The following is a 23,337-nucleotide window of genomic DNA, read 5'->3' on the forward strand; positions in this document are numbered from 1 at the left end:
GCCTGCAAACATAGAGCTGCTGTTCTTTGGTTGTGCCATAGAATGGCCAAGGCCGTGCCTCTGGAACCAGGTCTTCACTCTTAGTGATGGAAGGCACTTCTCTCCAGTCTGGTAAAGGAGAGACTTGTTCTTGGCTCCATGCTACTGTGTCTTAGCAGAGTTTCTGGAAAGAGACATGTAACAAACTTGGCCCAGTATCTTTCTACATGAAAACTTTTAAGAAATTTAGAAAAGCATGTTGCCTTAACTTCTTGTGGTGTTAAATTTTAGTATTTCTTTAATGGTCCTCATGTTCTGAGAGCTTACATCTGATCCACAAGCAAAAGAAAAGAAACAGACAGCTGGGAACGCAATGGGCTTTTGGAACCTCAAAGCCACTCTCAGTGACACAACTCTCCAACAAGACCACACCTCCTAATCCTTCCCAAGCAGTTCCACCAAGCGCAGACCAAGCATTTGACTGTATGAACTTGGGGGAGACATTTTCATTCATTCACCACAAAATCCAAAGAAGTTAAATACACAAAAATGGGCTCTGAAAAACAGATCAATTCAAGGATAAATCCCTTAAAACTTAAGAATGTGATGTATAACTTATAAATACTTTATATAGCTATGACCTACAGAGGATAAATGCACCTGGTGCAAACACTGAATGCTTCCATGGCCAAAGCCAGACGTTTAGGGTCAGATTTGTCATTTTCACCAGACCGTACTTCAGGGAAGGGAACTAATGGCTGACATCAACCCTTGCCTTCCTCCCACCTCCTCAGGTAACTCCTTTGTTAGCTGTGCCTCTTAAGTGTCTTCTGCCGAGCTCACTGTGGACTATATATATTCTAGTTGAGTCCTGTCTGGACTCTACCCCCAGGTACCTCAACCATACAGAAGTTGCTGTAAGAAAAGGGCCTAAAGCCCACCATAACAGAACCATTCAGGCTTCCCAGGCATCAAGCATTCATAAAATGGACACTTGCTCAGATGATCGAGATCACATTACTTATTGAGAAATGCTATTCCAAAAACTGACTGCACCCTGACATCAGAGTCTCTAGTCTGAAACCAGGTCCAAACCCTCACAACTGACAGGAAGGATGGATTTGACTGACAGTATCAATGTCTGTGGAGGGATCGAACTAGAAAGGTATCCTTTGAGACTGACCCAGAAAAGCAGCTCTAAGAAGTCACCAAGAGAATTACAACAGTTCCAAAAGTGGGACCCTAAGGTTGACAGAAAAGGCAGTCCAAGCCTGAACTTGCATTCCTGTCTCCATAACCAGACTTCCATTTTTTAAGACTAGGCATTTGCCTAAGAATGCATTGGAACAACTCCTGGCATATTTTGCCTGATGCCCAACACAGCTGGCAATAGAGGTACCAGATGCCTTGTGGTAGGAGCAAAATAAAAATAGTGTGAATTGGGGCCCAGCCTGGGCAAGACCTTCAAGGCCATCTTATCAGGTGACTGCCGTGGGGGCGTGTGCACAGATCACAGGCTCGGAGTTTGTAATGAGCTTGTTAACTCCATGCCGACCTTTTAACCAGTGATTACATTAAAGCAAGCCACATAAAGTGCGTTTTCATCTCTCGGCCCAGCCTCCAAAGTCTTGTTTATCTAATTATTGGGCTACTCTGGAGGACTGTGTTGCTGAGAACAAGCCTGTCAGTCGGAACACAATTTCTTTGATGGATAATTAGCTGTTTCTAGGCCTCCTCCTATTCAGCTGCGTGTTCTCAGACCAGAACGTCTGATGTGGCCTAACAAAGAGGTGCCTCCGATGCCCCCGTGATGGCTTAATGGATTCCGTGAGGCTTGCGGCATAGTAGAGGAGAGAAAGGCTCAGGGTAGATACAGGGCTGGTTCCAAGTGATCGTCAGGGAGCTAGGGTTTAGTGACTCTGATTTGTAGGAAAGAAATGAACCCAAAGTACTCTGGAAGAACTGGGGCACAGGGTATGCCCTTGAATGGAACTTGATTGTTTTCAATAAGATAGACTTCCAGTTTAAACCCAGTTGTCATTATTTCTAGAATGGATCTTTTCAGTACTGGGCAAGCCACACCATGTCCAGTCTCACTCGGGAGGGCCCTATTCTGGAGCTCCAGGAGCTGTCCTTTGACAGAAAGTGGCTTTCCCCACTGTATCCGTCCTCAGTTAGGTTCTTTGCTATGTCATGTAAGGGTCTGTTGTGACTTAGAGCAGCCTGCCCCTTCATCTGCTTGATTTGGGAAGCAGTCCCAGTGTACACCTAGATTTGCAGTCAAGTGCGTTTGTCAAAGAACGAGTAGAGCCTCTAACCCAGGAGCCCACACCTCACGTAAGGAAGGTCTTGCTCTTTGCACTGTGATGTGTCATCCCACTTGCCTGTGTCCTCGCTCCAGTGTAATTAATCATAATTTATACGTGATCAGTAATCTCGGTCACATATAAAAATCGTTACATTTCTTTACATCTCCATAAATGTGCCTTACATAAATCTCTATCAAAGGCACCCTCTATTCTTTATTGATCCATTAGTTCTTTGAGTTTTATTTCCTAAGGACTAGGTAACCCCTTCCAAAGGTTCCAGATATGAAAGATACTGAAGGCAGAGTGAAAATTCTCTCTGCCACTCCCGACTTCCAGCCACTTAGTTCTCCCATTGGAAGCAGCATGTTTATGTATGCGAAATTGTCCACTTATACAAGCTCCGTTCCATAAACCAGCGCTTGCTATGCCTGCTGAAGCTAAGCAGTGGGCTTCTAAGTGTGTATATTTACCAGGGAAACAACCGATGGACAGACCAGATGAAAAGTGTTTGCTCCATACCTCAGGCTGGCTGTGGACCACTGGAGGCAACCATTCGATTACACTTCCTTGCAGATGTGAATTGGACGTGTGTACGTTTGTCCTATCACACATTAAAGAGCATGACCCTCACACCCTCCTGCTCCTCCTCCTGTTCCTCCTGAACCCTTTTTATAAGCTCTCTCTCTCTCTCTCTCTCTCTCTCTCTCTCTCTCTCTCTCCTTTTTCAGATCTGTACTCAATCTCATCGTGCACTGACTTAATCTTGCGCTGGGAGGCTTTACACACACACTTCATGCTTGTCTATTTACTGGACAGCTTTTTGCTTTTTATCCTCTGAAGAAGTGTTTAAAGAGGGCTGCCTCTAGAGCCCTTGCATTTGTTTTACTGGACTTAGCAAGCAGAGGCCAGAACTTACTAACACACCCTTTACCTCAGATGAGCAGTGGGCAAAAGTCAAGCCATTTGCTATAGCCAAGGAATGGAAACAAAAATGATTCCTGGCTCTAGAACACGCTCAGTCCTAGTGTAAATGAGGGACACGGAGCCCACATCCTGATGTCCTGCTCCCAAATTCAACAATCTTCTTTTTCTCTAATAATGGAAAAATTCAAAAGAGAGCCAATCCTTCATAGACTTATTTCATTGTCTTCCTAAGCTATGATTTTAGTACACCATTCAGCCACTTGAGGGCACAATTCCCTCACTTCTGGACTCGGGCAAGCAGCTGCCTTTTGCTTCAGAAAACAGATTAAACTGTTTTGTTACAGAGGCCCACACATTTTAAGGTTCACCTTTTCCAAGACTATGAAAAAGTGAGAGGGACCCTAACGCCCCAAGAGATTTTTTTTTTTTTTTTTTTTTTTGCAGAGGGTTTTATTCTTACCAACAGGTCTGTCTTCTTTCTGCATTAGTACTTTTTTGGGGAAGGGGAGTGAAGAGACGCCAAGGTATGCATCCTGTGCACACACAGAGTGAAGTTTCCTTTGGGGCAGTAGCATGCAAACCTACCCTTCTATGAACTCTCTCTGGCTCAGGAACAGAAGCAGAGGATTCTATGGGGTGTGCAGGTGAGGCGGCGAGGAATGGTGCGTGAGGACAGGCTGTGTGCGCGGTCCTTGACTGTACAGTGAGACAGGCTGTGTGCACGGTCCTTGCCTGTACAGTGAGACAGGCTGTGTGCACGGTCCTTGGCTGTACAGTGAGACAGGCTGTGTGCGCCGTCCTTGGCTGTACAGTGAGACAGGCTGTGTGCGCCGTCCTTGGCTGTACAGTGAGACAGGCTGTGTGTGCGGTCCTTGGCTGTACAGTGCCTGGTCCGGACACTCTCCTTATTTTGTACTCATCTGCATCTGCCACACTTCGGCTGCTACTCCGGTACAATTGCTGTAATTAAAATTCGTGCTTTTCAGTGGTGACAGATGCTATTTTTACCCCCATAGGTCCTATTTATAGAATTCAGCAAGAGTTCACAAGACACTGTCTTTTCATATAGCCTCAGGTCAAGGCTCTCTGGGGTAGGAGGTATGGAGAGGTAATTAAATGAAGGCAAATCCCAGCTTGTAGTTCAGTGTGATGGGTAGTTGTCTAGACTGGGGAGAGTTCCCTGAAACCCAGGAGGCCGTCTTTGGTTTCTGTATTATTAGCTTTTGTCACTGTTTACAAACAGGGTCTCACTAGTTTGCTCAGGTTGGCTCCAGACTTCTGGACTGAAGTGACCCTCCTGCCTCTGCCTCCCAGGAAATAGGGAATAAATGCATCATTGTTTGTGTGTTTTAAAACTGGTCTTCAGCAGGGCTAATTCTCCTTTGATGGATTAGCCTTCAGGACTACTCTCTCTTACTTCTTTTTCTGATGTGGGAGAGGGACGAAGACCTTCTGTTTTTACGTGTTTTCATCTTTGTTTCAACTTTCCTGTCTACTAAGGTCTCTTCTCTAGAGCAGAGGTATATAACGGCTCCCCATGAATGGATGCCCTGTGGTTTCAGGCCACAGACAACCTTGGCCGCTCACAGCAGGACAGGGCTAACCAAGAGATACTGTATCTGGGTTATCTGAGGGGAAGAGTGGACATGAGTGGGAGAGGCAGGCAAACACCACAGGCACAGGTCTGCATCCCCGGGCCTGCAGGAGGGGAGGTCTGGGTCCTGACAGCCTAGTAAGACGATGCTTTTGCTTTTGCTTTGAGTGCTGGACGAGGAAGTTAAGGCCTCATGCTCCTGAGTCTGCAGTCTACCACTGAGCTACAGACACAACCCCAGCATGAGAAACCGTGGCGAACTGATTAGATGTATTTTTTTACATTGAAAAACAGAAAATCATTTGCCCACTAGCTTAAAACACCAGAGAGAGTATAAGGATACAAGAGATGGGTCTCCATCCCACCTCTTTTACTTCATATTCTTGCCAAACAACTTTCAAAGTGTGGGTTTAGATCCACGCAACTGTTCGTGGAGAGATAAACAGGATGGTTTGATAAGGACAATCAGAGGGCCTCGTTGGGTTCTAAAGGATCTGCACACTGAGGCTAACAGTTATGCTCGGTGGTGAGAAAATCCCATGCACATTTGTGACCGTTTCTTCAAACTTTAAAACTAAGCCTGGGGGGGAGGGGATGGGGCAGAGCTGGAGAGGTGGCTCCGTGATGAACACTTGCTGTCAAGCATGAGGACTTGAATTCAAATCCTAATATCTGTGCTAGTCATGGCCGTGTATGCAAGTGTAACCCCAGGAAGGGGATAGGAGTGGGGAGTGACTGACAGAAGCCCCTGGGATATGGTGGGAAATGATAGAGCAGGATGTCCACGTTCTCCTCTGGCCTCAACACATGTGCATACACCACATGCACACGCACACACGCACTCACACACCACAACAGTGCTGAGCTGGCAGTTCCTTTGGTGTCACTTGAAAAGGGTGATACAGATCCCCTATCAATTTATCAGATTTCAATTTTCTGATGTTCCTGCAATCAGGTCACAGATGGGAGTTGGATCAGCAACCATTGCTGCTGCTGATGGTGATGGTGGTGGTGGTGATGATGGTGATGATGGTGATGGTGGTGATGGTGGTGGTGGTGATGATGGTGATGATGGTGGTGATGGTGATGGTGATGGTGGTGGTGATGATGGTGATGGTGGTGATGATGGTGGTGATGATGGTGATGGTAGTGGTGGTGGTGGTGATGATGGTGATGATGGTGATAATGGTGGTGATGATGGTGGTGGTGATGATGGTGGTGATGGTGGTGGTGATGATGATGATGACGCAGCTCCCCAGGCTCCTCTCCTTTTCTGTCTCTCTTCTACTAGTGTATACTTGTTGTTTTCTAGCCACCAGTTTCACAGTGACATCTTTTCAAGTGTATTGTTGTCAGGTAACCGTGTTCGCTTCCCATCACATTTGCTCCTCCCCTTCCTCTTCGAAGTACTGGAGAAGGAGGGGGGCGGTGGGATCATTCCACAAGAGGACAGCATGAAATATTTATGCTTCTATATCTGGCTTGCTTAACAGAAAGATCTCCAATTACACATCATAAGCTCCATGATGAGTAGGTGTTAGCTGGGAGAGATGTGGCTGCTGTCTTGAAACAGGCCTCGCACTGAACTGCTTCTGCCTGAATTCTGAAGGTGGACCTTTCTCTTCACCCCACACAGCAGGGCCTCCTTTCCGTTTTTGTTTTGCGCTAAGTCCGTTCTGAATCTGCACTTGACCTAACAGACCACTGGAAACAAAAATAAGCACTGCTAATGGCACGAGCCCACGCTCACAGAACAGCAGGGCAGGGTGCAGCAGGGCTCTGAGTATGTGCAGTTGCTTTTGACCCTTGTGCCTTGAGATTATCAGAGGGAGCTTACAGGGATCATGCCTTAGCTACTGTTCTGTCGCTGGGATGAAACACCATGACCCCATGACCAAGGCAACTTTAAAGAAAGCATTTAACTGGGGGCTTGCTCACAGGATCACAGGGTTAGTTCATGGCCATCATGGCAGAGAGCAAGGAGCAGGCAGACAGGCATGGAGCTGAAGCAGTAGTGGAGAGATCTTCTATCCTGATCCACAAGCAGGCAGGCAGCAGAAAGAGTGAGACTAGGCCTGGGTGGGCTTTTGTAAGCTCAAAGCCCAGCCTTAGTGACATACCTCCTCTAGCAAGACCACACCTCTGAATTCTTCCTAAACAGTCTTCCAACTGGAAGCCAAACATTCAAGTATATGAGCTTCTGGGGCCAGTCTCACGAGAACCACCATATGTTGTATGCACAAAATAAAGGAAGAGAGATCCATCTAAGCCAGGGCAAAGTCGATACACAAAATATTTTTTAAACTTGCTGGCAGTTTCTCAGAAAGTAAGCTATTCATGTGACCTTAAGCTTCCTAGCAGTGAAGCCTAAATAAGAGGAAAATATCACAATCAACTCTTGGGCTTCATATGTCTGCAGATTAAAAACAAACCAATTCTCTTGGGCCAGTGCCTCTTGAATGTGTCGGGCATGGTGTTTGTCATGCAGGCTCCCAAGTGATGCAGATGCCTACTGTCTCTTGGTCCTCTCTGGACAGCTGGCAGTGACAGAATTATAGAGCATTTGTAAGTGTGTGTTTACAAAGCATACTTCCACTTTAAAGAATACAGACACATTGGGTTGGTAATAGTTCCACAGCACATAAAATATTGAGCTCTGATGATGGAGCCCGATGGCACCGGCTACAAGGCCAAGGGCTTCCTAGAAGAAACACTGTCCAAAACCAGAACCAATCAGAGTTCTGAGATTCCCGACTCGACTTTGTTCTTTGTGTATTTAAAACCCTAAAGCTTCTCTCTGACACTGTGCTGCAGCACCTGTACTTAAGTAAACGTGAAATAACCAGCCGTCCTTACTACATCTAAAAGAAATTTCCCTGGAAGGGAAATGCGAGTGGCAAACTAAAGTCACCTCCTGGGCCATTCGCCTTCTCGGTGTATCTGGATTGCCGCTTTCCTTTGAATGCTTGCATCAGGGCCATCAGTGAACCACAGATGCTGACATCAGGAAGCATTTGGGCGTCTGCTGGAATCAGTCTTGCCCTCTGGCTGCTGAAGAGGTGAAGGGCGCCCACTTTTCTGTTGGCAGCAAAGCCTCTAGTGGGGGCAGTTGGTTCAGCTGCATTTCCACTGCAGTGGCACCTCACCTCTTTGTCTTTGCCTCTGAGATTACTTTGAAATGGCCACAGTGCTGCTTTGAGAAAGCAGAGAGCCTTCCTATGTGAGGCTCTTCTGGTGACACCACACCAAGAGAATCCAGTACAGGCCATCTGCTATAAAGCAGGGCATACCACCAGTTTGCTATTAAAACAGTTGACTGGTGTTGGTTGTAGGGGCAGGTGTGTGGCGCCCGCTCACTGGTGCCTAAGATGAGAGTGGTAACATCGAACCCCACTGTCCAGTCCAGCAGGCACTGCCAGAGGGGCTTAATGCCCTTCATCCGGCCTCTTCAAAGCATGTTGAATCCCTAGCTCATAATTCCTCCAAGCATGACATTTAAGGATGATCAGTACCTATCAATTAATCTAAAGATGAAATCTGGAGCATTCCAGGGTTTAAAAGAATTCTTTCAAAAGTCTACTGCAGTGCGAAGAATCAAGATACAAAGTGTTCACCAAAGCTCTATAATCAATGAAAGGGAGAAAATAGTGTAAATGTGCTTATGGGGACTATTATACACTACACCACCTCTCTCTGTCTGTCTCTCTGTCTCTGTCTCTGTCTCTCTGTCTCTCACACACACGCACATACACACACATACACACACACACACAGGTGTCTTGTGGCATTAACGTAAACTGCCATCAGTACATTAATAGATCCTACCCACTCTTGATGGCACCTGTTCCTCAACTGTATTAGATTTAATCTGATCTGACTGATGAATGAGATTGGCAGGTCCCCTGAGGCAGCAGAGGGCAGAGAAGATGTGGTGGATGTTGGGTCTTCTGCTCTCAGTGGCTGGCTCAGAGAAGAACCCACCTCATCTCACAGGGCTGTGGTCTTCTCATCTTCAAAAGCACTGGCTTGCACTTGGTACCTCCAACTTGAAGACCCCCGGATTCTATGCCAGTCCTTTTGTTGAACTGGCCCATCATCTGCGCTCCTGGACGGGCTGTGTACACACAGATATATGAGGCTCATTGAATATTCTGGCCACTGAAATTAAGTTTAGATTATTGCCTTACATTCTTTTTCATTTGAGTATGAGAAGTATTCAGTGTAGACGGGACTAAAAGCCAACAAGAGGATGGGATAAAGACAGATTAAAACAAAGGGCAAGAATCCAGGGGTGTGCGGCTGCCACGGACCCAGGGTGGTGACACTGTGGTGTGAAGTCAGAGTGGCCTAGAAAGGCTACTGCAACTCTACCAGCCCCTAGACTCTCATCTCCATCCTGTCTCCAGTGAGCACCCAGAGTTAGAGAGACAGGGTCAACAAAGTGTAGGAATGCTATATATTTGCCCCTATGACCTTTGAACTTTGCACACAAACCAACAGCCCCTGTGTTCTTCAGAGTTCCAAATATTGATTTTTTTTCTTGAATTACCTGAAAGCATTCCTTACTATAAGATATTTGAGTAGAAAATCCTTGGGTTTTGTCTAGTCTTGTCTTTTGATTTCTTTTTTTTTTTTTTTGGTCGAACAGAATTGTGCTGTATACTCCTGGCTGGTCTGCATTTCCTTTTGTACATCAAGCTGATCTCAGCTGGATGATCCTCTGGCCTGTGCCTCTTGAGCTCTGGGATCACAAATATTACACTCCCACACCTAGCTCAGAAGAATCCTTGAGTTGTAATTTCTTCCTGGATATGACATGGTCTTCTATAGCCAGATATCTTTAGTTCAGTGTTTCTCCAAGTGATTTCCTAGAATGCTAAAGCTCTGAAATATACTGAGAAAGGCCAGGCAGATAAAGGGAGTTCTGAGGTCTAAACATTTGGGGAAAGGAGTAGAGCCCTTTTCCTTCTAAGGCAGTGTTTCTCAGCCTGTGGGTCTCAACCCCTTTCTTTCACAAGGGGCTCTCAAGACCATGGGAAACATAATGTTTATACCCTGCTTCATAATAGCAGCAAAATTACAGTTATGAAGTAGCAATGAAAATACCTTTTTGCCTGGGGGGCGGTCACTGTACCATGTGGAACTGTATAAAGAGTCTCAGCGTTAGGATGGTTGACAACCCAGTGGTACATCAGGGTACACAGTAGCTTGTTTAATCTTAATTTGCCCTAAGCTTTCCCAGCAGTTTAGTTACCCTGCCACCTTCTTTGCTCCAAATACTGTTAACACTACATAGCCCTGGGATTAGAAAGTGTAGAACAGACTAGAGAAATACAGGCGTAGGAGGCCGCTTTAACCACCCCAAAGCTAATAGACTCAGCCATAATACTAACAGGAAACTAAGTGAGACTTGACCGTAGTCTGTGAAACAATCTTATTTCGTTATTGATGGGCTTCCAATGAAATAGATTACACAGTAAAACTTTCAATCTTATTCTGAAATGGGAGGCAGGAGATAGGCCTAGTTCCCAGATCTGGCCTCTCCAGCGTGCCATCTACTTAACTCAGGAAACTGCACATTCTGAAACACTTAGAAATCCCATCTCATCCTCTTTCCAGGCCAGGACAGAGATTCTGAACATGAACTTGCCTCCCCCGAGTGGTTCATCGGGATTAGATTTATAACATGGCTTTCTGGGCTCATCGGATCCAAAGTGACTTCTTTGGGGCACTCTTCACAGTCCATCAGAATCAGGTCCACTCAGCTATTCATTTACATCACACTTGAGTGCTAGATTCACTCACTCTTTTCTACTGAAACATACTTTACGTTTGAATGTAGACCCAAATCGGTAACATTAATAACTTCATGATTTGTACTGAGAATGAAAAAATATGCCAAATCTTTGAAGGAATGTCCTTATTTATTCAGATAGTATATGTGTCTGTGTGAGTATATATGCATGTTTGTGTAAGTGCATGCTCACTGAGATGAAAATGAAGAAGATGGTGTCAGGCATCCTCCAACCCTCTCAACCTATTCCATGGAGGCAGGATCTATTCCTCAGCTGAGAGCTCAAGTCTGCTGGGCTGGAAGCCAGCAAGCTGCAGGGAGCCTCCTTTCTCTTCCCCTCCCTCAGACATGGGGTTGCAAGCATTGTCCAGATGCCCATTTCGTTGCCTGGCTACTGGGATCCAAACTCTGTTCTTCATGGTTGTGATTCAAGTGCTCTAAACCGTGGAACCATTTCTCCGCACAGACGCGTTTAGACATGTTAGTGGAGACATCAGTTGTCATCATCAGGGACCATCACAGTAACGTGGACATGGGTTGCAGAAGACACCTTGGAAAGTAATAAAGCAGTATCACCTTCCGGATGACTCCTCGCTTCATCAGTCATTTCCAGCTGCAGACACTTTATGGCAGCATAGCATTGCCTACTTTTAGTGTGACCCAACCCTGTCCCACGACTGTCTTCTGTATCTGCTAATAACGAGGTTCATGTACTCGTCACAGCCACTGATACAACACCCTGTCCTTATAGCCACCTGCTCATAGGGTAACACCTGAACCTGAGGTCTGAAGTATGGTGGTCGAGCTGCACCTTCCCCTGTGGTCCTGGCCACAGTATACCATGGTGGCATCTCACAAAACCCACAATGGTCTGCCACCACCTCAGAAAGCAAACTCTGGACTAAAACAAGAGCAGAAGTGGACTCTAGACATTGACTACTGATTATTGGCTTCTCTTTTTTCCAGAAACCTTCTGTACGTATACCCACAGAGACTGAACTTTGCTAACAAGCTAGCATCCGCCCGGAACATTACAATAAAGATTCAGTTTATGTGTGGAGAAGACCCCAGCAATGCTATGCCTGTAAGTCGATGGGTAGTGTTTGCCTCCAGCCGGGTGGGCTGTGCTCCCTCTGTCAGGTCACAGGGATGAGATCAAGAGTTCCTCAGCATGCAGGGTTCGTCCACCACACACACACAAGGATCCACAACACACCCAAGGGTCTCTCGATGATGCTAGACTAGGGCTTTACCAGTGAGCCACATCTGGCTCGATGTACGGAATATTTTGTTCCAGCACAGCCTACATGCAGGAACCTTTCTGGATAGCCCAGAATTGTCCACAGGATAATGGTAGAGAAACAGCACCAGTTGTAAATCTCTTTCCCCCATTATGCCTTTGTGAGATGCCACACCTTGGAACTGAAGATCATTTTAAAGGATTGAAAGGTGGTGTGGGGTCTGTCCACATTGCCCACGGAGCCGGGCCATTCTAACTCTGCAGAGTTGAAGGGTGGCATGGTGTTCACTTTTTGCCTGAATTTCCTTCACAATTGCACATAGGTGAGCATGAGTAGAACCATGCAGAGCAAACCTGAATGAAGCAATAGCTGGTGATAAACACACCAGCTCAAACCCTTTTGGAGATGGATTTTTATCCTGAGTCAAATTATAAACTAATAATACAGACTAGAATAGTATTATCTAAGAGGTCCCCAATGGCAGAATTTGCTAGTAAATGTCATGGTTGGTTAGCTGTTACTATTCATACATGTCCTGGAATTCAGCTAACATTCAGTTGGGGTTGTAGCTACTGGGAACACTTGTTTAGCGTGTATGGAGGTCCTAGGTTTGATCTCCTGCAGCACATGGGGGCATGGGGGAGGATGCCTAAGCACAAAGTATGACAGGGAGAGGTTTGGGCTTTTCCCCCCACATCCTTTTCTGGTGGAAGAATTTCTTCCTTTCCCCATGTATCTACTTTCTAAAAAGTCTGCCCTCCCTCCCACCTCTTCTCTGATGCAAGGTGAGCTCCTGCAACAGTAGCAGGAAAGGTGGAAGGGAGCGGATGCTTGGAAGGAAAGAGGTCTGGAGGACTCACCTAGTCCTCCCTACCCTATCCCTGGCAGGTCACCACTCAGGCTGCCAAGTGGGTATGTGCACCTTCTGCATGTAGCCAACATACTCAGCCAAGGGACAGCGGTGGTAAATGTAAGCCAATTCTCCCTGGTCTGTAGTAACTGCAGGTTCACTAGACAGATCATGTACCATCAGGGCTGCAGCAGACTCCATGACCCATCCACACCCAGGCGGCCAGGGCAGTGGAGACTACAATCACCCCCATGGCTAATTCCTTGTCCTGGGAGGGGAGAAGATGCTGGTGTCTCACTGGGGACAAACGAATGCTATGTTGTATATGTCTGTGCACAGAGGCACAAAGAGACTTCTAGCTTTTCAGCCTCACAAGCCTGTGCCCTCGGTCACGCATTATTCCCTTAAAGCCTCAGTTGACGCTTCACCCCACTTCTGGTCCATGTGGTTCGGCCAGTGGTAGGTAGCCTTAACATATAAACCACGGCCCCGTGAGAGCGGTATCCTGTCCGTGTGGTAGCACCTGTTCATAGAGCCCAAAATCGCTCTTTTTTTTTTTTTTTTTTTTTTTTGGTTCTTTTTTTCGGAGCTGGGGACCGAACCCAGGGCCTTGCGCTTCCTAGGTAAGCGCTCTACCACTGAGCTAAATCCCCAGCCCCCCAAAATCACTCTTAACTTGGTTCCTTCCATGTTGGCCAACAGGTCATCTTTGGGAAGTCCAGTGGGCCTGAATTTCTGCAGGAAGTGTACACAGCTATTACATACCATAATAAGTAAGTATATTTCAGAGTCCTGACCATATGCTGCAACCATTTCAATAACCCCTAGGTTTTTGGGTTTTAGCTCCACAAGTACTTTTCCCAGCAGTTTTTACCGCATGGTAACTGAGGGGCAGAGGAGTCTACACTTATCCTGTGCCACCAATGCATGACTTTTATAAATGACCAAGGCTTTGATAAGAAATATCTTCCAGAAACTAATATAATTCTATTTTAAAAATGATGATAAGGGGGCTGGGGATTTAGCTCAGTGGTAGAGCGCTTACCTAGGAAGCGCAAGGCCCTGGGTTCGGTCCCCAGCTCCGAAAAAAAGAACCAAAAAAAAAAAAAATGATGATAAGGACACTTATAAGTGTTAAATAAAGACGAGTATTTTCTCACTCAGTCTGAGATCCAGAGGGCCAGAAACTAAGCCCAATTCTTTGGTCATCTTGTTGTCTGCCAACCAAAGAAAGCATGGTATATTCGATTATGTCAGTAAAAATGAGTCATGGGACTGACTATCCAACCTCGGTTTACACGTCACAGGAGAGCAGGTAGGTTTCACCTTGGCCTGATCACCAGACTCCTTTAGGGGCTTCCTGTGAACCTTGACCAGGCTTGTCAAGGGGACTAAGTAGGTGAGGCTGCGAAGCCTTCGCACAGACCATTGATGGGGACAGCCACATTCGAGGCCTGTTGTTGGGGCTGAGATGGGAAAAGAGGTCATAGCCGTACACGGGATCTCATCCTCTCTCCAGATTGTGTTTCCCCCATTGTGTGGGGAAAGTCCTTCTGTCTAACACAGCCTTCTGATTGTGACAGTTTTACACAGGTGCAGTGTTTCCCATAGTATCAGGTGGCTGTAAGGCCTTACAGCTAAGGAGCAGGATAACGTGAGGTGAAAAGCCCACAGCGTGCAGGTGCATGGGAGCAAGGGGTCGGCAGGCAGCGGGTGCTCCACCTTGTACCCAGGGACTCAGGCTTCTGCGAAAGTGATCTGCATCCAGTGTGCTTTTGATACAGGTCTCCCGACTTTTATGAAGAAGTAAAGATTAAGCTTCCGGCCAAGCTCACAGTGAATCACCACCTCCTCTTCACCTTCTACCACATCAGCTGTCAGCAGAAGCAAGGCGCCTCTGGAGAAAGCCTTCTGGGATACTCGGTGAGTGCCTCCCCCTGCAGCTGCTTGGTGCGTGGCAGCCAAGGTCCCTGTGGGAGACCCTGTGCAGTCTGCTCACTTGCTTTTCTCCTGTCGGGAGCGGCAAACTGTGCTGGTGCACATTTCAGCAGAGAAAGAGTAAAGAAACAGCTTTACTTAGAGAATTATAGGCTCCTCCGATGGAAATCTGGTGGGCAGTAAATCTTTAAAGAACACTTAAGTAAAAAGGCATTGCCATATCTGTTATTTCCAAATTTAACGTGAGTGCTTCACATGTAGAATTAGCTCTACATGGGTGAGGGGGGAGTTATTTCTTTAAAAACCATGAAAGGTAAATGAACACCATTATGCTGACAGGAGCCTGACAGTGGCCAAAAGAAAAACTGCTACTACACAGGCCCAAAAAGCAGCAAGTCACAGCCATTACCATCTCAGGAACACTCGGGGAATTTACAATGCAAAGAACAGGAGATGGAAAGCTGCCACCAGCAGGAGGCTGGTCAATATCTAATCATTGTTTGGTTTTGTTTGATGGCTGCGAGCTAGATAAATAGTTGCGTGCAGCCATAAACCCACTCTGCTCTCGACACCATCTGTTTCAGTGGCTGCCGATTCTCCTGAACGAACGTCTTCAAACCGGATCCTACTGTCTACCAGTTGCCTTGGAAAAACTACCACCTAACTACTCCATACATTCTGCTGAGGTAACCAGTGCTGTGTAGCAGCTGCTTCCTGTCCAGCTGTGGTCTACGATCCCTTCCCCACACCCACTTCCCATTCCCATTCCCAGAGATGTTTCTCTTGGGTTCTCCGGGGGCTGCCATCTCCAAGCACACTGTGTTTTCTCAGAGCACATTGTTCCGACATCACCGCACCAGAATGTTCTGTAGGTGCGACCTGCACACATGGAACTGCCTGCACTGCACAGGGTCTGCAGCTGAGGAGGCTGGTTGAGCCCACTTGTGATAGACACCGTACTTGTCAAGAATCCTTTCAGGATGCTTCCGGGCCTGAATCAGCAGTTCCACTTGTGGGCCAGTGGTCACAGCCAGGTGGATGACTGCAAAGACGCCAGTGCCAGAGCCAGTGCCCTTCCTGTCCTGGCTGTTTTTTTGCATTTGCAGGCCATAGCAATACCCCAGTCTAAAGATAGTCAGTCCCATGGCTCTCAGCTCAGCATCACATTTCTCCACTCATCATCTTACCCATAAATATTCTATCATGTATCTTGAAGATAGGACTTTCTATCACAGCACAACCAGAGGACCCTAAACTTTAACGTAATCCTAAGGATCATCCGTTCTCCATTCTGTGCCCACCTTTCCTGTCTCCCACCAGGATCCAACTGAATCAGGGCTCAGATCACCTATAGTTCTTTTAATTCTCTTGGGTTTAAAGTTGAAGGAATCTCCGGGACCTTGAATTTAGATAGACAGACCCTTCACAGTCTTTCTCCCCCGCCATTTTCTGAGAGCCCAGGCTGGCTTTCCCTCTGTCTTAGACTGAAGTTGTTCCCGTTGACACCACAGGTCTGCCTAAGGACAGGGATGTTTCAGTTCATTTTATGTCCTCGGCCTACAGTGCCCTGCAGTAACCCTCACAACATCTTTTCCAGAGCCAAGCAAGGTGGTGCCTGCCGTAATCTCGGTGTGCATGAATCCCAGTGGCAGGAAGATCGCTGAGTCTAAGGTCTAGGGGGCCATTGTTAAAAAAACAGGAGCAAACAGGAAGCATACACACAAAACAAAAGCATGGATAAAGCCTGAGGTCCTGCTGTTGCTTTGTTGAATTTCTTTCTTTCTTTCTTTCTTTCTTTCTTTCTTTCTTCCTTCCTTCCTTCCTTCCTTCCTTCCTTCCTTCCTTTCTTCCTTTCTTTCTTTCTTTCTTTCTTTCTTTCTTTCTTCCTTTTTAAGATTTATTTATTTATTTATTTTATGGATGTGTGTACACTGTAGCTGTCTTCAGACACACCAGAAGAGGGCATCAGATCCCATTACAGATGGTTGTGAGACACCATGTGGTTGCTGGGAATTGAACTCAGGACCTGTGGGAGAGCTGCCATTGCTCTTAACCACTGAGCCATCTCTCCAGCCCCTTGAATTTCTTTTAAATATTTTTTTTTAAGACAGGATCTTATGTAGCCCAGGCTGTCCACAACCTCACCACGTAGCCAAGAATGTCTATGAACTCCTGATCCTCCTACCTCTGCTTCCCTACAAGTATGCACCACCCCCACAGTCTAAACCTGAGTCTTAAGGCAAATCCAAATCCCTAATACTGATCTTCCGCTCTCCAACTGTATGAGTGTGGTCACATTGCTTACATACAAGGTACATAATAAAATACTTACCTTCTGACTCTCAAAGATGAAATGAAATCCATTTCTGACTATAAGGTGCAGTGGACATTAATTGAGATGGTGCTTATCAAGCAGTAAATAATGTTAAAGTAAATATCAGTTTCTTTTTCCTACCTATGGATTCACCCTGAACCCCTCTCATTGCCATTTACTGTCACATACAGCAGGAGCAGTGGCTAGTGAGATCTTGAATGGGCTAGCTCTGACTCGGAGGTGTCAGTGTAAAATATGGGTTGAATTTCGAAGACTTGGTATTGAAAATATAGATTTTTTAATTAATAATTTACATTGACTTGTCACTGAAGAAATCGGCCATACTGTGTTGAACAAGATAGTTTGCTGAAGTTGCCCTCAGTGTTCTTTAATGTGGTCTCCCAACAATTTAAATTTTTTTGAGGCCAGTGAGGTGGCTCAGTGGGTAAGGGTGCTTGCCACCAGCTCTGATGACCTGCGTTTGATCATGATCTCCAGGATCCACATGATAGACGGAGAGATCCAACTCTCTAAAATTATTCTCAGGCCTCTATATGTGCATAAACACATGCATGTTCTCCCTATATAACCCCGTCTCGCAAATGGAAAAGTAATGTTGATTCCCATTGGGTTTCTATTGACTGTCATTACTCTAGATCACAAACGCTAACTCCGGGGTCTCCAGAAATCCAGCAGGGCACATAAGCGAGGCTAGTCCTGGTGGGATGTTTTGCTCTGGGGACTGTGTACAGATCCCAAAGATTATGGCTGTCTGTGCTCCACAGACTGGTGTAATGCTGGGAAACAAGGCAGTTGTTGCTGGATCTTCCAGCTCTCGAGTTAGAAATGGGCCCATTATCTGAAGTTTGCTGACTTTTAAACATTAACAACCAAGACACAACAGGCCCAGTACCCTGTGGGCCAAGCAGAGCTCTGTGAGCTTGGGCTCAAGCTTGTGCCTTTACTCACAAGACTAGCTATGTAAGTTGTCCATTTGTAGAGCCTTGATGTCCCTGACATGTTGCTTGAACTGCTTGTTAACAATCGGAAAGGGAAATTGCACGGCTAATCTTTTCTCTTTCTCTCTCTTTAATACAGAAAGTCCCTTTACAGAATCCTCCCATTAAGTGGGCCGAGGGCCATAAGGGGGTATTTAATATTGAAGTGCAAGCTGTTTCCTCCGTTCACACCCAGGTAAGGGATGGCAAGGCCGGCCACTGTCTGTCTGGTTCATCTGCGTTGCCCTGTTTCTTGACAGTGTAATACCTACCTCACCAACTTCCTAGAGCATGAGTTCAAGCCTGATTTATTGGTGTTTTTATTAATAGATATTAAAGGGCCCTATTTTGCGTACCACACTCTGCCCAATGAGTCCATTCCCTTTGCTGGGAGCATCTGGGACTTTGACTTCTAATCCAAGTCACTGGCTAAGGGATTGCACCAAGCTCCTGGGTGAGTGTTGAAAGAATAACACCTCTTGAGAGTCTTCTGCCTTCTGCCTTCCCAGGATAACCACCTGGAGAAGTTCTTCACCCTTTGCCACTCCCTGGAGAGCCAGGTGACCTTCCCTATCCGCGTGCTGGACCAGAAGATCACGGAGAACACGCTGGAGCATGAGCTTAAGCTCAGCATCATCTGCCTCAACTCCTCCCGCCTGGAGCCCCTCGTGCTCTTCCTCCACCTGGTGCTGGATAAGCTCTTCCAGCTCTCTGTGCAGCCCATGGTCATCGCTGGCCAAACAGGTAGAGAGGCCTGTGGGTAGGGAGGAGGCGTGGCCAGATCAGGCAGGCAGGCAGGCAGGCAGGCAGGCAGGCAGGCAGATACACTTTTGCATAATGAATCATGGCTTTCCACAAACCCACAAATGCTGGGAGCGACTTTTGCAGCATTTGACATGAAGTCAGGTCCAGTTCTGTTTTGTCAGACTCCCTAGTGTTTAAAAAAGGGAAGGGAGAAGGGCTGGAGGGGTGGGTTAGTCATTCAAAGCACTTGCTGCTCTTGCAAAAGGCCCAGGTTCAGGTCCCGGAACTCACATGGTTCACACTACGTGTATCTCCAATTCGAAGGATCTGATGCCCTCTTGTGACCCCCCCACAGGTACTGCATTGACATTACACATGCATACATGCAGACAAAACACTCGTATACATCCAAAATATAAATAAAACAAGTAAGTGTAAAAGAATGGTTGTGAAAGAAAAGGGGATGCAGGAGTAAGAAAGAACATTAAAATGGGCTTTAGGACCAAGGAGATGGCTCTGTCTTGATGCTGTGTCCAAGCCTGATTGACGGCGTGAAGCAGGTGCTTGAGATCCACATGGTAGAAGGGGAGTGCTGACTCCCATAAGTTTTTGTCTGAACTCCAGATATGCCCCATCTCTCTCTCTCTCTCTCTCTCTCTCTCTCTCTCTCTCTCTCTCTCTCTCTCTCTCTCACACACACACACACACACACACACACACACACACACACACACACATTAAAATGTCTTTTAAATAGGACTTTGTTGGGTGGAGCTGTAGTTCAGGTCCTTGCTGGTGATACTTGGGGCTCACGGGCCAGCCATCACAGCCTGCTTGACAAGTTCAGGCCTGAATCAAAACAATAAAGCGAAGAAGAATTGAGGGAGACTTCCGCTGTCAGCATCTGGCCTCTGCACACACGTGCACACAGGAACATACTACGCAAATATGCACACGAAGGCAATGAAGGAATTAGTCTACAGCCGTTCATTTGGACCCTGCTTCTGCTCAGTCCAGTGCTGTGGAAGGCACAGTATGGGAAGAAGGAGGCCCAGACAATTGCGAGGGATGCACTCGGCCTGGGCATGGTTTCCAGCATTCACGGGGAGGCTACATTTACCACCAGGCATAGCTACGGAATGACATGGTTTGGATTCCTATCACTGTGGGGCACTGCCGGCAGGAGACTGAGCTTGGAAGGGGCGGCCTGGCTTTGTGGTCAGTGTAATTTTGTCCAAGTGAGGAGGACAGCGTGAGCAAAGTCAGGAATGAGGAAAGACCACAGATGGGGATAATCTGACTGCTACCTCACTAGGACATAGCTTGAATCTGAGCGGAAACAGGCACAAAGTTGGCTAAAGCCAAATTATGAAGGGCTCAGAGCAGCAGACCGATAGGGTACAGGCAGCTTACATGGACCTGCTATGGAGAATGACATATCTGTGTGTGTTTTTAAGAAGTGTCTCTATGAGAATCTGTTGGAGGACAGATTTATGCATTTACTCTTACATCCGTTGGGCATCCTGTTGAAATGCAGATTCTGGTTCAGCTGATCTGGGGTAGGGTCAAAGGCTCGAGCCCAAGGTGATGCTGTTCATGTCAGTGTGGAGAAGCCACCCAGTTTTCGACTGAGTTTAGGAAGCAATGATATAAGGACATGGACCTACCCTGGCCTGTGGGAAACTGTGCTGTTTGCAGTGGAGAGAAAGAAGGAGATGTGAGCCAGGCATGGTGGGCTATGCTACCATGCCTATAATTCTAGCTGAAGCAGGAGCACTGCAGTGAGTTCTGGGCCAGCCTGAGCTACAATACACAGAGGGAACTGAGCATGCCTGTGCTGAGCAGATCTAGAACCCCGGATCTGACTAGAGCATTCCTGCCTCCATGGGCATTTCTTTTGCCTGGCTAAGGTGATCAAGACGTACCGTTATCAGCCCGAGAACATGTACCTCAGTTTCTCTTTTTCTCTTGGCTCCTCAGCAAACTTCTCCCAGTTTGCCTTCGAATCTGTGGTGGCCATTGCCAATAGCCTTCACAACAGCAAGGACCTGAGGAAGGACCAGCACGGGAGGAACTGCCTGCTGGCCTCCTATGTGCACTACGTGTTCCGGCTGCCCGAGCTGCACAGGGATGCACCCAAGTCAGGTAGTGCTTTCTGGGGGTGCGGGGGGCAGGGTATCACCTCAGACCACTGCCATGGGATGAAAGGTTCAGTTTTGGTCATCAGAGTAAAACTTACCTGAGTGCTAAAATTAAAAGTTTCTAGAGGTTTCTCCCTCCCTCCCTTCTCTCTATGTTGTACTTGCTGTGTCTGCCTAGTCGGTAACTTCTCAGTGACCTTTACCCGACTGCCAATTTATGGTCCCCTTGAGGATCTGCATTAAAAGGTGGAGAGCTGCCGACTGTAAGATTCTAGAACAACAGCAAATAAAACGGTATCTATCCCACGGCACTGACCCCACTGGAAGTTCTTAAACTTTTCATTACATAAAAAAGTTCTCGTTCTCCCGAGCTAAGTTAATAATAACCCATTCCACTGTTCTTCTTAGTTATTTGCAGAGACCATAAACCATAATGGCTGGGTAGCCTGATATATAAAAACATCACTGGTAGACTCTTTAAATCCCACATCCAAATAAATCTGGCACCTTGTTAGCCTCTGCAATCATCTTTTACATAACTCTGTAATTTCAGTCCAATTTTAAAACCAGAGTTGGACTCACTTTGAAATAGTACATGTGCCCGTCCTCAAAAGATGACTGTGGATGACTCAATTTTGAACAACCCTCCTCCAAGACTTGGAAGATTGAGTCATTCAAATATTGATTAAACAAAACCATTCGTGTTCCTCCCTACTCCACACCACCTCACACCCTGCCCACTTCACCCAACACCACCTCCCTGCCCCTCAGAGCTGCAGAATAATGAGGCTCCTTCCCCAGGCCCCATCTGGAAGGTTTACACACACACCCCACTCCTCCCTCAGTGGGTCTTTCTCAGGCTCTGTAACTGACTGTCTATTGGCTTGTCTCTGGCTGCTGGGTACAGGTGGCCCCACCGCCGTAGTCCCTGACCCCCGATACCACACATATGGACGCACGTCTGCCGCTGCAGTGAGTTCAAAGCTGATGCAGGCCCGTGTGATGAGCAGCAGTAACCCAGACCTGGCTGGGACACACTGTGCAGCAGATGAGGAGGTTAAGAACATCATGTCTTCCAAGGTAGGGGCATGGCCAGCCCTGGAGGGCACACGAGCTCTTGTTTTTTTCTTAGCTGACATATGCATTTCTGGGTGCAACATGGTATCTTGATATGTAAGTACTTTGTATGTTGATCGGGTACTTAGGATCCTTCCATCATTCCCTGGTGGTAAGAATGCTAGGCATGCTCTTTTCTCGCTATTTCAAAGTATTTGTTGCAGTGCCGTTGGTCACCCCCTGTGCAGTACCACACTCCTGCTGAACCGTGGCACTGGAAACACTCTCTACTTCCTCACGTTGACTTCATGTATTTGAATTCTCATGTAGACCTTCCAAGTGCTTGGAATCTATCGGTTTTCATTCTTAATTGGCCCAGAGCAGTTAGACGCGTCCGTCGGGTACAGTATGATGTTTCCGTCCCTGAATACAGTGTGTGGTGATTAGACATCCGTCACTCAGACGTCCATCAGTTTTTCATGCTAGAAGCAATTAAAGTCCTGTCTTGTAGCTACTAGAAATAGTCATTTAGTTGTTAGCAACACAGCTGCAGGGACTCAGCTCTGCTGTTGGTAGTGTTCTACATTGGGATGGTACATTTGTCTCAGCTGTGAGCCAGTATTCATGCACAGTTGCCATGAACATAAGCTTCTACTCTATTCCAGTTTCCTGTTTCCTTAATGTCCTTTACTTCTAATCTGTGGTCGTCTCCAGGGCCCACACAGCATCTTTCGGCCATGTCTTCTTAAGCCCCTCTTGCATATAACAATTTCAGGGACTTACTTGTCATTATCCTGACAGTTCAATGACTAATAGATACTTTATTTGGGATTTTAAAAACCATGCAGTTCAGGCCAAGCTGTGATGGCACAAACCTTTAATCCCAGCACTTGGGCGGCAGAGACAGGCAGATCTCTGCGAGTTCAAGGCCAGCCTGGTCTACAGAGCAAATTCCAGGGCAGCGAGGGCTACACAGAGAAATCTGTTTCAGAAAAAAAGAAAATAATTCCGGTGGCATAATTAACAGGTTCAATTGTCCGGCAATAGTGGTGCACACTTTAATTTCAGCGCTCGGGAAGCAGAGGCAGGTGGATCTCTGTGAGTTTGAAGCTAGCCTGGTCGACAGAGCAAATTCCAGTCCAGCCAGGCTAAACAGAGAAACTGTCTTGAAAACCCAAAGACAAACAAAACAACAACCCCCCCCCCCCCCCCGCAAAAAAAAAAAACCCAAAATATTCAATTCACATGCGTAATGTTCGGCCCTCTAAAGCTCACAATCCAGTGGACATTAGCATATTCAAAAGCTGCACTGGCTGTGTTGCTGCTGCTATTGTTGCCACAGAAAGAGCAAATGCCCCAAAGGAATGCCCAGAAAGCTGGTTTTAAACAGGGGCAGCACTTCTGTGGTTTTTATTTGCTGGGCGAGACAAGATTGTGGCTGTTGCTGACAGCCTT

The 23,337-nt window shown here is 46.7% G+C and overlaps 1 protein-coding gene across 3 annotated transcripts in view; it reads left to right on the plus strand.

Annotated features, from left to right (window-relative positions):
- The window catches only part of Dock8 (dedicator of cytokinesis 8), a 193,363-nt gene that overhangs the window by 101,590 nt on the left and 68,436 nt on the right, over window positions 1-23,337 (plus strand). For all 3 annotated transcript variants that reach the window (XM_063271698.1, NM_001037793.2, XM_008760310.4), the window contains exons 15-22: window positions 11,567-11,684; window positions 13,394-13,464; window positions 14,476-14,614; window positions 15,214-15,315; window positions 18,042-18,137; window positions 18,451-18,685; window positions 20,666-20,830; window positions 21,734-21,906. In XM_063271698.1, coding sequence (XP_063127768.1) covers window positions 11,567-11,684; window positions 13,394-13,464; window positions 14,476-14,614; window positions 15,214-15,315; window positions 18,042-18,137; window positions 18,451-18,685; window positions 20,666-20,830; window positions 21,734-21,906 — 1,099 coding nt within the window. The remainder of the gene's footprint in view (window positions 1-11,566; window positions 11,685-13,393; window positions 13,465-14,475; window positions 14,615-15,213; window positions 15,316-18,041; window positions 18,138-18,450; window positions 18,686-20,665; window positions 20,831-21,733; window positions 21,907-23,337) is intronic.

The sequence above is a fragment of the Rattus norvegicus genome, chromosome 1 (genome assembly GCF_036323735.1).
Source record: "Rattus norvegicus strain BN/NHsdMcwi chromosome 1, GRCr8, whole genome shotgun sequence".
Lineage (NCBI taxonomy): Eukaryota > Metazoa > Chordata > Mammalia > Rodentia > Muridae > Rattus > Rattus norvegicus.